The sequence below is a fragment of the Ictidomys tridecemlineatus genome, chromosome 11 (assembly GCF_052094955.1).
Source record: "Ictidomys tridecemlineatus isolate mIctTri1 chromosome 11, mIctTri1.hap1, whole genome shotgun sequence".
Taxonomy (NCBI): domain Eukaryota; kingdom Metazoa; phylum Chordata; class Mammalia; order Rodentia; family Sciuridae; genus Ictidomys; species Ictidomys tridecemlineatus.
Genome location: NC_135487.1, coordinates 130,172,243 through 130,187,454, shown reverse-complemented (window position 1 = coordinate 130,187,454; position 15,212 = coordinate 130,172,243). Strand labels below are relative to the sequence as shown.

At 41.3% G+C, this 15,212-nt stretch overlaps 1 protein-coding gene across 3 annotated transcripts in view; it reads left to right on the top strand.

Annotated features, from left to right (window-relative positions):
- Nucleotides 1-13,319, top strand: part of Snx27 (sorting nexin 27) — a 77,855-nt gene extending 64,536 nt beyond the window's left edge. For 2 of the 3 annotated variants that reach the window (XM_005331223.5, XM_078027562.1), the window contains 5 exons: nt 52-141; nt 7,535-7,684; nt 7,994-8,122; nt 8,471-8,530; nt 9,639-13,319. In XM_005331223.5, the coding sequence (XP_005331280.1) occupies nt 52-141; nt 7,535-7,684; nt 7,994-8,122; nt 8,471-8,530; nt 9,639-9,686 (477 nt within the window). In that variant the 3' untranslated portion in view covers nt 9,687-13,319. Of the gene's footprint in view, nt 1-51; nt 142-7,534; nt 7,685-7,993; nt 8,123-8,470; nt 8,531-8,632 lie in introns of all 3 variants that reach the window. The other variant, XM_005331224.5, reaches the window with a different exon arrangement.
- The last annotated feature ends 1,893 nt before the right edge of the window (nt 13,320-15,212 follow it).

Sequence of the window (15,212 nt, the reverse complement as noted above, 5' to 3'; positions counted from 1 at the left end):
TTGATAATGACTTTTACATTTCCTTCTTCCCTGCCTTTGTCTTGGTGATAGGCTGTCGATGATGTGAAGAAAGGTTACATCAAAGCAGAGGAAAAGTCTTACCAATTACAGAAACTATATGAACAAAGGAAAATGGTCATGGTAAGTTAATGTCCCCATAATACTTTTATAAAATGCCCCCTTTTACCTCTTTAACCTGTTGTTCCAGTCATTTTTTAAAGGTCCTGCAGCCTGATAAGTGACTTAACTAATTTAAAAAAAAAAAAAAGAAGAAGAAGAAGAAGAAGGGATATGTAGATGTTGATGCAGGCAGTTGTAATTCCTCCATTTAGCACCCAGAAAGCTTGGATTACTATACGTCTATAGATAGGCATATAATTTTTATTATTAATAATAACATTTTTTATAAAAGAAGTGCTAAAACAGATATACAAAACATTATGATATACTGAAGATAAAATTGTGTAATAACGACATTTATTTTATTTATTTTTTTAAGAATTTTTTTAAGGGCTGGGGATGTGGCTCAAGTGGTAGCGTGCTTGCCTGGCATGCGTGCAGCCCGGGTTCGATCCTCAGCACCACATACAAACAAAGGTGTTGTGTCCGCCGATAACGAAAAAATAAATATTAAAGATTCTCTCTCTCTCTCTCTCTCTCTCTCAAAAAACAAAAAAGAACTTTTTAATATTTATTTATTTTATTTTTTTTTTAGTTTTCGGCAAACACAACATCTTTGTTGGTATGTGGTGCTAAGGATCGAACCCAGGCCGCACAAGCCAGGCGAGCGCGCTACCGCTTGAGCCACATCTCTAGCCTCTAATAATGACATTTAGACTTTCTTTTTTTGTTTTGTTTTGTAACACAGGATTGAACCCATGGGTGCTTAACCACTGTGCCACATCCCCAGCCCTTTTTTATATTGTACTTAGGGCATCATTAAGTCGCTGAGGCTGGCTTTGAACTCGAAATCCTTCTGCCTCAGCCTCCCAAACTGCTGGGATTACAGGTGTGTGCCACTGAGCACAGATAGATTTTTAACATTACAAGTTTTTTTAATTGTGATTTAGCAGTAGCAAAATAATTTGTTTTTACAACTTGCATTTCTGCAGTTGATTGGACATTTATGCTTAGTTGTGCTTTGGTTTGTCTGATATCCTAGAATTGTGGTGTTTGATTTGGCAGCTACTATTTCTCATGTGACTATTTAAATCTAGATTTAAATTCATTTGAATAAAGTTTAAAATTCAGTTCTTTGGTTGCAGTAGCCACATTTCAAGGGCTAAGTAGCTATATGTGGCTAGTAGCTGTCATATTGGAAACACAAATATAGAACATTTTCATTACCACAGAAAATTCTGTTGGACAGTGTTGCTTAAGATGTTCCTTGAATATTTTAACGTTAGTTTTCAATTTGCGTCTGCTACAAATACTGGAATGGGAATTGTCAAAAATTAGTAAAGAAAACATACAAAAATTTTCACTCATATCTTAGAATTTCTCTTTTGGCAGATTCACATGTAGTTGAAATTTTTCCGTTTATTTTTCATGATTTCACACAGGGTAGTACTTGCATTTGTAATGATTCTGATAGCTCACTTGAATTATTTTGTACCTTCTGTATGCTTTTTATGAGGGAATATTCATCTATTTAAATTAATTGAGTTGGATAAGACTACAAAGAAGTCAACCATTGACCTTAGTCTATAATCTCATATCTAGGTAGGATAGTTATTTTATCATGTATCTGATGGAAAGTAATAAATCTCTTTTTGGCCCAGAAAATTACCAAAGATTGGGGAGCTGTCTTACCAATATAAGATATGTACCTCTTGTACATATCAAGAGGCTGAAATAGAAAATGCAAAAATCTTTTAAATATAATTAAATCTTGGCAGAATTTTGGGGAAGGAAATTTTTCAGTGTTTGAGACAGGATTTTAAAATGCAACTTCATGTTTTTTGTTTTTTTTTTTAAGATAATGACATTTTCTTCTATATATTAATAGATCATTCTAACCAATACATTTACATGTTTTTGGTGATGAGGGCTAAATACTAAAAGGCCTAAACCTCGGCAGTAGTTCTTTGATTCTGCCAAAGCCAACGAAGTCTTCCTGTTCCTAAAAGATAATAGAAATCAAAGTAGTTTCACAATACATATTGTTTCTTTGTATAAACAGGACTCCAAATACTATCCTTCTATTTATATGTTCAACAAAAAAATACTTCTTGAGCACCAAGTATGTACCAGTCACAGTACAAGGTACTAGAGAAGTAAATAGGTTTGGATTGTTCTTTAGCAAAATATAGGAAATCTGAATTTAATTAAAGCACAGAAATCTATTATCAAGTCATTTTTAGACTCAGTTTTGTAATTTCGTAGTCACCCAGTTAAGAACTAGAGTTTAGTTGATACACAGATGTTTTCCCATGAGTCATTTTAGGCAAGGACTATAAAATATGCTTAAACATTTATGGAATTCTGTTGTGTTGGAAACTTAGCCAACATGTAAGTATATTGGGAAGGGAATCTCACCAAAGTTTGAATTTTTATGTATTCAAGTATCTGTGTTCAAAGACAGCCTAGCTAATATCATCTCAGACATGCCCTTCAGGTCCTGGTACACTAACTACAATAACTTAGCGTGGTTTGATAGGACTGCACTTAGGCCAAATCACTACATTTAGTTGCTAAATTACCATGAGATCTGCAGCAACTCAATAAGATTCTCAGTTTTAGTTCCTTTCCCACAAAATGCCAATATTCAGTTTGTCAGCTATCAAATAGAATCTTGACAAAATACTTCAGGATTCTTAGTCAGTTAATAAGATTTGTATACCTTCCTCATGTCCTTCAATATAAAGGACAGCTCATATCCTTGCCATGGTTTATAATATCCAGTGTCATCAAAAACATTTTTTTAAATCGTCTTATTACCAAGATAGAATGAATCTCAAATTTGGCTGGTTGAGAATATAATGTACAAGTCTGTTTTCCTTCCCTGCCTCCTTCCTTACTCTTGCTTATGCTCTCTTCTTTCTTTTTCGGCTCATACAAATGATAGACATGTATAAGTTATGCTTTGCTTATGTTGAGGTGGCCTGTTTACCATTGTTAAACAGAGTTTTTATATTATTAATGTTTCTCAGCACAATTTGTAATGATTTCACACAAGGCAGTCTATATGAAAGTCAATGTTTCTCAAAGTGTGGTCCCCAGCCCACTTCCACGGAAATCGCTTTGGAAGCCCCTTAAAATGCAGATTTTAACCCTACCTCATGTCTACTAAGCCAGAGCTTCTGGGGGTAGGACCTAGGGATCTTTTTTTCATAAAGCACACTGGTAATTCTGAAACCTTAGATACTCCAGTATCACTCTATAGGGCTTAGGAAGAGTTGGTACTCAAGAGTCCTCTCAAGCCTTTGTTTCAATTTTAGACCAGTTTTGACCCTTGGTAGGTTGAGGAGCACAGAGAGTTCTTCAGAGTGGACCTTGACTCATTCTCCCAAAGTGTTCTGTTAAATACTGAATCTCTGTATTAATAACTGTCCTATTTATGTATTTACCTGTCTTGCTGAATATTGAACATTTATAAAATGTCCCTTACTATATAGTAAATGTCCCTTTCCTCTTCTCTGGCGTAAATGGGACGCTATGTAAGTGGTATATGAATCAAGGAAGGTAATTCAGGGTCATATTTAGCTACTCAAAACTTAATATGAAAGAAGAATTGGCAGGATAATTTTGTGTTTTAAATGTGTTATAAATATGTCTGAGGGCTGGGGATGTGGCTCAGCAGTAGAGTGCTTACCTAATACGTGTGAGGCCCTGGGTTCGATACTCAGCAAAACATAAAATAAATAAATAAAGGTATTGTGTCCAACCATAACTAAAAAATAAAAAATATGCAAGCAAAAATCTGTGTGTGTGCATGTGTGTATGTGAGAGATAAACAGACAGACAGATATACTGGGGATTAAACCCAGGGGTATTCTACCACCCCAGCACTTTTTATTTTTTTATTTAAATAGGATTGATCTGAGTTGCCCAGGCTAACCTTGAACTAATGATCTTCCTGCCTTAGCCGTCCCAGTAGCCAGGATTACAGGCATGTACCACCATACCTGGCAAAAATTCACCTTTCCTAATTTTGGATTTATGTTTAATTTTAAGTGTTTCTTCTTTTTAAGCTTGGTGCAAACCCAGGAATGTTGGGATTACCCACCTGAAATTGAGACATTACCCAATCAGAGAATCTCTGGAAACCTTAAGTCTGTTTCCCAGTGAGACCTTACCTATGACTTCTTACAAGGACACAGATGCCTTAGTTTTTTATTTTAGAACTTATATGACTTCTAGTAAGAAGCCCCCCAAAGGTCTTTTGCTTTCAAGAACCTTTGGGGTTTTTTTGGAATCAGCTTATTTCACTTAGCATGATAGTCTCTAATTCCATCCATTTATCAGCAAATGCCATAATTTCATTTTTCTTTATGGCTGAGTAACCATTGTGTTATATATACACCACATTTCTTTATCCATTTATCTGTACAAGGGCACCTAGCCTGGTTCCATAGTTTAGCTATTGTGAATTGAGCTGCCATAAATATTGATGTGGCAGAGTCACTATATCATGCTGATTTTAAGTCATTTTGGGTATATGCCGAGGAGTGGGATAACTGGGTCAAATGGTGGTTCCGTTTAAAGTTTTCTGAGGAATCTCCATACTGCTTTCCAGAGTGGTTGTACCAATTTGCAGTCCCACTAGCAATATACGAATGTACCTTTCCCCCCACATCCTCACCAACACTTATTGTTACTTGGATTCTTGATAATTGTTGTTCTGACTGTAGTGAGATGAAATCTCAGTGTAGTTTTGCTTTGTATTTCTCTAATTGCTAGAGATGTTGAACATTTTTTCATATATTTGTTAACTGTATTTTTTCTCTAAAGTGCCTATTCAGTTTCTTTGCCCATTTATTGATTGGGTTATTTGGGTTTTTCTTTTAAATATTTATTTTTCAGTTGTCATTGGACACAATACATTTATCTTATTTATTTATTTGTATGTGGTGCTGAGGATCGAACCCAGGGCCTCGAATGTGCTCATCGAGCACTCTACTGCTGAGCCACAACCCCAGCACCTTATTTGAGGTTTTTTTTTTTGGTGTTAAGTGTTAATAACTGTCCTATTTATGTATTTATCTGTCTTGCTGAATATTGAACATTTATAAAATGTCCCTTACTATACTAAATACATTTTAGTATATTTTGAGTTCTTTATATGTCCTGAAGATTAATGCTGTATCTGAGGTACAGATGTCAAAGATTTTCTCCTCTTCTGTAGGCTTTTCTCACTCTTGATTGTTTCCTTTAATGTGAAATAGCTTTTTAGTTTGATACCATCCCATTTGTTGATTCTTTTTTTAAAGTTTTTTTTTAGTTGTCAAGGGACCTTTATTTTATTAATTTGTTTTTTGTGTTGCTGTGGATCAAACCCAGTTCCTCACACATTCTGGGCAAGCTCTCTACACTGAGCCACAATCCCAGTCCCTGTTTATTGATTTTTTTTTTTTTAAAGAGAGAGATGAGAGAGAGAGAGAGAAAGAGATTTTTTTAATATTTATTTTGTTTTCAGCGGACACAACATCTTTGTTTTTATGTGGTGCTGAGGATCGAACCCGGGCCGCACGCATGCCAGGCGAGCGCGCTACCGCTTGAGCCACATCCCCAGCCCGGTTGATTCTTTATTTTACTTCTAGCACTTTATGAGTCTTGATAACAAAGTTGGTTCCTAAACTGACATGATGTAGATTTGGGCCTACTTTTTCTTCTATTAGGTGCAGGGTCTCTGGTCTCATGTCTAGATCCTGATCCACTTTGAGTTGAGTTTTATGCAGTGTGAGAGAGAGGGGTTTAGTTTCATTCTACCACATATGGATTTCTATTTTTCCTAGCACCATTTGTTGGAGAGGATATTTTTTCTTCATTGTATGTTTTTGGTGCCTTTGTCTAGTATGAGATAACTCTGTGTGTACTGTGAAGATCCCATTGATCTTCATGGCTATTTTTGTGCCAATACCATACTGTTTTTGTTACTATAGCTCTATAGTAAAATTTAAAATTTTGTATTGTGATACCTCCTGCTTCACTTTTTCTCACTAAGGATTTCTTTGGCTATTCTGGGTCTCTCATTTTTCCAAATGAATTTCATGTTGAGCAGGGCCAATCTTAAGGCTCCATGATATCCACTGGCATTTGCAGAAGTCTTACTATCATTGAGCAGAAATGCTGCTTACTAAGCATGTCAGGGTTTCTGATAACTCTGAGGGGGTCATGGCTTGGACTGTATGCTGAAGGTCTGGTTGCAGGGAACTTCTTTTTCCATTAACATTTTATTTTAAAAAGTTTTCAAATACACTAGTACAGTAAGCTGTTACTACTTTCACCTCCCTGGTAGCCAGGATTACAGGTATGCACCCCATACCTGGCAGGAGCTCACCTTTCCTGATTTTGAACTTAGGTTTAATAAATAACCCAGTCAGCCCTTATGCACCCATCTCCAGCTTCAGTAGCCTTTAGCTCTCCACTCTTGTTTCATCTATTTCAGTCACAGGCTTATTTTCCCCTGGAGTTTTCTCCTTTGTCTTCTCTGCTGGCATTGAACCCAGAGCCTCATACCTGGTAGGCAAGTGCTCTGCCACAGAGCTGCATGTCCACCCCTTTTCCTGGAGTTTTTAAAAGTAATTTCCAGGACAAGGGATGTGGCTCGGTGATAAGAATGCTTGCCCAGCATGCATGAGGCCCTGGATTAAGTCCCTAGAATCCATAAATATAATTTCCAAGTATTTAATTTTTAAAATATTTTTTATTTTGTTTATTTTTATGTGGTGCTGAGGATGGAACCCAGTGCCTCACACATGGTAGACAAGCGCTCCACCACTGAGCCACATCCCCAGCCCCCCAAGTATTTAATTTTCTAGGGTGTTCTTGAGAGAGAAAATGGTTGACTAATGATAATAGAGCTTTAAAATTTTTTAAGTTATCATTTATTAAATACATAATTATGTACCAAGTACTATACTAAATACTTTATATTGAATGCAGTAACATTATAAGTGCTATTACTGTTTCCCACCTTCTAGAAGAGAAAACTGAGCCTCCGGGGATGAATTTGCCTGAGTTCAAGTAACCTGCCTAGAGTTGCACTGTTAGGAAGTCATGGGGTCAGATTAGATCCCACTCCTCAGGGAAAGAGAGGGTCACACTGAGTGGTGCGGTGGTGCTTTCTAGCTCTGAGGTCTTGGTGACAGTGTCTCTTCTGTCTCCTACTTACATGTCTTTAGATAGAGAAAAGAGGATTGGTAGTGTGGAGGCAGAAGCTGGGAGTGGGTAAAGGCTGCCCTGGAATTCTTTCCAGTCGAGGAAGGGATTGAGACCCAGGGCAGGTCTTTGGGTTCCCCTTGCTTTTCTCAGCAACTCTCCCCTGTGCTTCCTTGTCATGGTAACACTGTTTCCCTTCCTTTCTGCCTAGTACCTCAACATGCTAAGGACTTGTGAGGGCTACAATGAGATCATTTTCCCCCACTGTGCCTGTGACTCCAGGAGGAAGGGGCATGTTATCACAGCCATCAGCATCACGCACTTTAAGCTGCATGCCTGCACTGAAGAAGGACAGCCGGAAGTGAGTCTCCCATGGACCGGGCTGCAGCACTGCAGACGGGCTCGCTCGCTTGCTGTGCTAGTGCTTCTTTGTGAGGAAAATGAGATCCAAACTGTGTTTTGATTGGGGTGATTTGATGGGATCCACACTGACCCTTCACTTCACTGGCTGTCCCCCACCTTTATTCTTTTGTCAGTGTTTGAACCCTGAAATGTTGCAGCCATCTCCACTCATTTCTCTTCTGCTTCCCGGCCGAGAATTCCCTTCCCTCACTCCCCGCACTCTCAAACTCAAACTGTAGGCCTTACTCTCTCGTTCTTGGTTGTCCAGAACCAGGTCATAGCGTTTGAATGGGAGGAGATGCAGCGATGGGACACAGATGAAGAAGGCATGGCATTCTGTTTTGAATATGCGCGAGCAGAGAAGAAGCCCCGATGGGTTAAAATCTTCACACCATATGTGAGTGGGAGATGGGGAGCATACTTAGGGAAAGGAGATTGGGCTTTAGGTTTCCTTCAGGCTGCGTACATAAATGGAGAGATTGAGACAGACAGACACAGAGTTTTCTTGAGATGGAAACCTTTCTGAATCCTAGAGCCCCTGGTTCAGCCTATTTTTTCCTTTAGGCCCACCAGGATCAAGTTTCCCATCCCACTTGGCTCACAGAGTTACCACTAGGGGGAGCTAGAGAACGGAAGGTGGCCAGGCCTGGAGTCAGCCAGGGTTTTCTCTGTACTGAGTGGGTTTGGAAGAATGGGTGACCTGGCTCAGAGAAGTAGTGAGTGTTACTGTTTTTTTTTCCCCCAGTTCAATTACATGCATGAATGCTTTGAGAGAGTGTTCTGCGAGCTCAAGTGGAGAAAAGAGGTATGAAAAATCCTTGATTTCTTCATTTTTTTGTGTGTATTTAAAATTTGTAGGCCCATGGCCAAATACCTGGGACCCTCACCTCCATTTCTGTCTTTCTAGGAATATTAGTTAGAGCCTGGTTATCTCATGTGTGCCAGGACATTCTTCCAGCAAGGCTGGCTTCTGGATGGTGAATGGGCTGTGAAAAAGGCCCTGCTTCTTCCCTTGTCTAGAGGGTGGACGGTGGCTACAGGCTCTTCCATCTCTCATGACTTCATGGACTCTCTTCTTCCTGTTTCGTTTTAATTTTGAATCAAATCACCCTCCATGTTCTCCCTGACCCAGAAGGGCAGCTGTTCTCAGATTTAGCTGTCTGACTCGATGAGTCATGATAGTCTCTAAATTAACAAAGAATGTGTATGCAGGGGGAAGTTTTTGCTACTGTCATCTGTAGGTGTCAGTGCTAGAGCAGAATTTAGAATATTCTGAATAATTAGGTAGGAGTTGGAGATGCAGCTCAATGGTAGAGCACTTGCCTTACATATGCAAAGCTCTGGGTTTTGAGCCTCAGCACCATCACCAAAAAAACCAAAAAAAAACCCTGAAATATGAAAACAAACTTAAAAATCAGCTGCTGCAAGGCTGAGATTATGGCTCAGCGGTAGAGCTCGCCTAGCACGTGAGGGGCACTGGGTTTAATCCTCAGCACCACATAAAACTAAATGAATGGAATAAAGGTATTGTGTCCAACTACAACTAAAAAAATAAATATTTTTTAAAAATTAGCTGCTGTACTCAAAATCAGGATCAGGAGGTTAAATCAGAATATGAAAGTTTATATTCATATAGCAAAAAGAACATTAGATTCTGGGACTCATATCTAGGTTTTCTCCTAGCTTTCTTTTTCTATAATTTTGAGTAACCTCCTTAGATCTGAGTTTCCTCTTCTATAAAATAGGACCTTTTAGTTCTAAAAGTCTGTGATTCTAGATCCGAGATGTATTAGGGGAAGAGGCCAAAAAGATTAAATCATCCAGCCGTACACCGTTTTAGTTTCTGTTGGGGATTGTCTCGAGATTGGAGGAGATGTAGCTTCCCAGTAACTCTTTTCTTTTTTTCCTTGCAGAACATTTTCCAGATGGCAAGGTCACAGCAGAGGGATGTGGCCACCTAGCCTTCCCTTTTCCCCTTCCCTTCGTCCTCTTCCTCTTATCCTTCTTGTCTCCCATGTCAGACAGAGTAACCATTAACACAAAAGAAGAGAAAAGGAAAAAAGTCATTATATTCAAAAGCCCTGATCTAAATATTCTTAATAACTCCCTCTGAATTTTATGTATCTGGAATTGAGCTGGTAGAGAACAATAGATAGTCAGTACCAGAAGTCCACTGAGTTAAGACAGGAAAAGAAGTAAGCCCAGCCAACTCGCCAAAGGTGTCTGTCCTTTCTCCTGGGCCTCACATCGACAGACTCTCCTTGTACTATATTTTTAAAACTGGAACTATGAACTTCATCCATTTGCACTGTTCAGACATATATATGTATGTATGTAAAAAATTATATATACACAAATTAACTGCACGTATATACATATATATATTTCTTTTTAAATTTCATATTGATGGCAGTACCTTTTTTAGCTTGTGTTTTTACACACCTTTCACTAGAATTCATGACCTCTCTCTTGCTCTCTTTATTTTGAAACAAACTTTTAAAAGAAAAAAAAAATTACAGGGAAAATACCTCTCCTCATGAAGGACTCGAAAAGTTTACAACCTGCTTGGGTTTTTTCCCCCCTTTTTTGTATCGAGTGCAGTTTCTGGCTCATGGGTTGCCATAGAGTCTGAGGAGCAAGGAGCATAGAGTGTCTGTCTTCCAAGAAGGTGCTGGGGAGGAGAAGGAGGTGTGTTTCTGGGACAGCAAGGCTGCAGATATGCAGGAGAGTCTGTAGATTTGGTGTGATGTGATTCCAGGGCAGTGTTCCTGGCCCACACTCCCATTCATGGCTTTCTAGCCCACTGTGCATCTCCTTCCTGCTTCTCTAGGGCACCTCATGTGCTTTCCCTTAACTGGCCCAGAGCCAAGTTGAGCATGGGCTCAGGACACCGATGCCACAGGAACCCGAAGCACCTCCTGGTAGTCATTTTCCAGCTCCCTGCCTATTCCGCAGGGAGAGTATCCATGACCAGAGGTCACACAGACACCTTAGGCATGAAGGTGGGACTTACAGAGGGAAAGGGAGGAAGGGGTACTGTGTGACAGGTCTTACCTGCTCCATTCCTGCCGAGAACCCCCAGAACTGTTAACTCCCTGTGACTTCCTTCCGCAGAGCGTTGGGGAGGGATCTGACAGTGTCTTCAGGGCCTTAAGGGAAAGTCGGAAGGGGACTGTGGTCTAATCAAACCGTGGCCTGCCTAAACCAGCTAAGAACCCAGGAAGGCGTGGGATTATGGTAGATTTGGGTTGGATCTCCATCTTTTACTTCCTCCTTGGAAAGAAAACCTTTTTGTCCCTCCAAGTTCCTCATCTGATTTTGCAGCTAAAGCCAGGTCTAATAAGTAGAGTCACATTCCCGGCTCTGTACTGTATCCTGAGCTCTATACGATTGAGTAAGAAGCACGAAGTCGGGCTCAGATGCAACTGAAACACATCTTTGAATCTTTTTTCCCCTCTTCACCTTTGAAATAAAAACCTCCACAGGATGGCATGGTCTGCTTTGTGTGCCAGGAAATCAATCAGAATTGGTTGTAGTCGGCTCCACTGAGCAGTGTGGGGTGATTTGAAATTTCTCTTTTTTATAATTGTCACCCTGTTATCCTGGCAGCCACTTGCCCTGGGGACCTTTCTCCAAACCCAAGTGGAATCAGCATATAAAACATAAGAATGTTAATCTTTAAAGTTGCCGAGGGTACTCATGGTTTGAAGGCTTTAGTACAGGATTGACTCCTTTTGGCTTAAATGAATTTAATAATGAGCCAAAGGACCCTAAAAAGAAGATATGTTTATTTCCACTTCAAGATGCTACAGATGCAGAGGCTTTTGGCACCAGCTTTGTTTAAACTGTAAAAATAGCAGCAGTGCACCCCTCCTTCCGCTAGAGGGAGAGGGATGAACACACCCGTGAGTCTGTGCGCAGGCTGAATGCTGACCTCCCACACACAGGCCGCCCAGAGATTTAGAGGCCCCTGAGAGTGGGCAGATGGTGCGTGCTCCCTTTCTGACCAGCATTCACTTGGTTCTTTGGAGTCTGGGTGAAGGGCCTCATAGGTAGTTAGCCTGCTGGCAGAATCTGTTGGGGGACAGCCTGTACTTAGGGGTCTCGCAAGACAAAGCACCCAGCTGCAGCAAGCAGGTGGGAAGGAAGGAGACCCTAAAGGGTGGCATCTTGTCCTTCACGTACTCCAGGCCTCCAGTAATGGAGGCAGAGGTCGCTGTGGCTGTGGAGGTCCACAGGATTGAGCCGAGCCCTTCTTTGCATGAAGCAGTGTCAGGTGTGACTCTACTTTCCCCTCCTCCCCTGCACTTCCTTTCTCTAATTCCTGCTCTTTCTCTTGGTCCTGGCTTCTGCCCAGGGAGGTGTCTACCCAGTCTTCTTTTGCAGTTTGTCTCTGGGAAATGGGGCTCCCCGTCCCCAGCTTCACCCCAGCAGAACCACAGGGTCTTCGTGGCCTTTTGCTGTTGTTCCCTCCATACTGGCCTTCTGTCCTCTGGGGCAAAAGCTCAGAGCTTTTTATGGAGCAGCAGAAAATGTAGGCCCTGAGAAACCTGTCCCTGTGGAAAGGTTCCCTTGGGCCACGCTTTGAGCGCTCTACCCCGTGTATTTTCATTCTATTCTCCATTTCTCTGCCCTCCCCTTGCCCTAGGCCTAAGCTCAGCACGAGTACAGATAAGTGTGTGCTCGGGCAGCTCCTAGGCCTGGACAGAGCCCTCAGGGAGGAATTAGATAAATATTCCAGCATCCTCATGCCTGGCCCAGTTAGTTCTCTAGTTACCTGGGCCAGTAGCTTTGGGTTATCCCCTTTTGAAGCTCCAAACCCTATGCTTGGAACAGCAAAATAGGGCACTGACAGGAGGTGGCACTTTTCTCTCTCATCTCAGAATTTGCCAATTTATAAGCCGAGCTACTGGAGGCAGTTTTCTTAAAGGGAACCGTATGCTAGTTGACCTGAAGTCTCCCTGTCCGTATCGCGCTGTCCGGCTGGACTAGCTCAGCAGTAGACCTCAGCACACTGCTGCTCCTGCTCCAGCCCGGCTGGACCACACTGGCTTCCTCTGATGTGGGCTGAGTGGCTGAGCACTTGGAGAGGGAGTGGCAGAACACAGGCAGGGGGGTGCTTCTGTAGCCCTCCCCTCCTGCTGCATCCTGCCAGGCCTCATTCACTGCAGGATGGCAGCAGCTCACTCCTCAGCAATAATCTAGGGTGTGGGGGAAGCTTAGGGCTTGGGGAGGGACAGACCTAAACAGGGGAGTGACGTGGGCTGGGGGTACTTGGCCAACTGCTAAACTTGGACACCAGTTTTATTTCATGCCCCTATTCAGCTGGTGAGCTGGGCTTCAGTTTTTCCCAGGCCATGCATACTTTTAATTTATTTGAGAGAAACTCTAATTGTATTTTCACTGCAGTATCTTGTATTTTTTATTTGTGATTTAAGAAATGTGAAGAGAAAATACACAGACACATAATGGCTAACAGTGTTTCTTTCATTCCTTGTTCTAGAGCTAACCACTCTAAAATTGTTTGGTAATGTCACTTAGTGTAATTAATTGTAACATATTCTTTTAAATAAATTGATTTATTGATGAAACAATTCTTTGGTTTCCTAGACTACAAATCCTTTGGGTTGTGTGGGAAGAAGGGAAGAGGGACCTTTGAGATTTGAGTTTAGAGTGGTCAATCTGAAAGTGAGAAGGAACATTTAACCAGTTTTTATCTAACCGGATAACTAGTGGGGGGGCAGTCTTTGGAAGGCAGGGCATGAAGGAGAGTGTAGTAGAGAGAAGCCAGGGAGGTCCTGGTTTGCAGTTCTGTGCCCAGTAGCTCCTTTGAAAATTCCTTTTCTCTCTCAGTTCTCAGAGGTGACTGAGCTTGGCCCTCCTGTCTGCTGGTCATTCGTGGCATTCCTTCCCAGCTGAGAACAGTTAAGGCCCCAGAACCCTTGGGACAGCGTTTGGCACTGGCCTGCCCAGGCCAGCCCAGCCCAGCCCAGCAACACGCATAGATTTTCTCATTTTTCAAGGAACTCGGGAAGCTTTCTCTTACGGGGATCTGAACTGAAAAGTACACATTACCCCTAATGAATGCCTAGGAAATACTAGGCACTCGGGGTGCTTGTATCCCTTCTTCTGCCCACATCTCTGAGGATGTGACTCCACTCACCTGCTCAAGATCACCTGCTCTTTTATGGACTGAACCAGCTCTGAAAAGCATTTGTAGTGGATCAGACATTTTTGTTGTTTTTATTAATCTTGCTTATTGTTTTTATAATCCCTGACTATGTACTTTTGGTACTTAATTGATATAAGAGCAAGGAGCAGTTTGATGTTTGGTTTGTTGTTGTTGTTTTGCGGGGGGGGGGGGGGGGTCCTGGGAATTGAACCTAGTGCTTTACTACTGAGCCTTTTTTTTTTTTTTTTTTTTTTTGAGTCAGGATCAGAATTGTTTGGGGCCTCACTAAGTTGCTGAGGCTGGCCTTCAACTTGTGATATTCCTGCTTCAGCCTCCCAAATCACTGGAATTACAGGCCTGTGCCACTGTACCTGGCTTCCAGTTTGACATTTTGTCATTCAGGGTCTTATGCACCAGCCACTGGCGTTGCATATTTGGAATCTGATAAATATTACTATGTAAATGGGAAAAAGTTTTTTTTTTTAAACAAGAATACATGGAGAAGTAGAAAGTAGGATTACAAAATAAGAATTAAAGTCAACAAACATTAAATATCTACCATGTATTGGGCATTGTATTAAGAAACTACAACAGATAAAAAAAAAAGCAAAGAAAAACATCCTGCTCGCTTACAGCCTCACAGAGAATGAAACACAAATGGCCATAATGCACAGTGGCAGGTTTCAGATTGCTATAAGGACTAGAGAAGGAGGGACCAGAACAGAGGGACCTGGGGAAGAGGGCCAAAAGGAGGTCTTCATGAAGGAGGGTGTTTACGGTGAGTCATTTAACATGAGCAGGATTTCATCAAGCTGGCATCCAACAACCATGTGTCTGACACTAGTGATGGAGATTGGAGAGAGAAGGGGCCGGGTGTGACGCACAAGTTTATAATCCCAGCAGCCGGGGAGGCTGAGGCAGGAGGATCACAAGTTTGAGGTCAGCTTCAGCAACCTAGCAAGGCCCTGACTCAAAAAAGGGCTGAGGATGTGGCTCAGTGGTTAAAGCAGCCCTGGATTCAATCTGGTACCAAAAGAAAAGGGGGTAAAAAGAATCAGCCTTGTCCAGAGAAATGCAAGAGTCCTGCTGGAGCAGGGCTTAGTGTGTAGAATGAAGTGAAAGTAAGACCTTGAAGAGCTTTGGTGCCAGGGAGGTGTGAGGAAGAAGAGGGGTCGGGGAAGAGGAAAAGAAGAAAGAAGAAAAAAACTTATCAGTTTGAATTAATAAGTAGAAGCAGTGGATAATTGGAAGGAAATATGAGAAAAAATGGGAAAGTAAAATCTTGCATGATTTAATAACACTGAATTTATGTGAG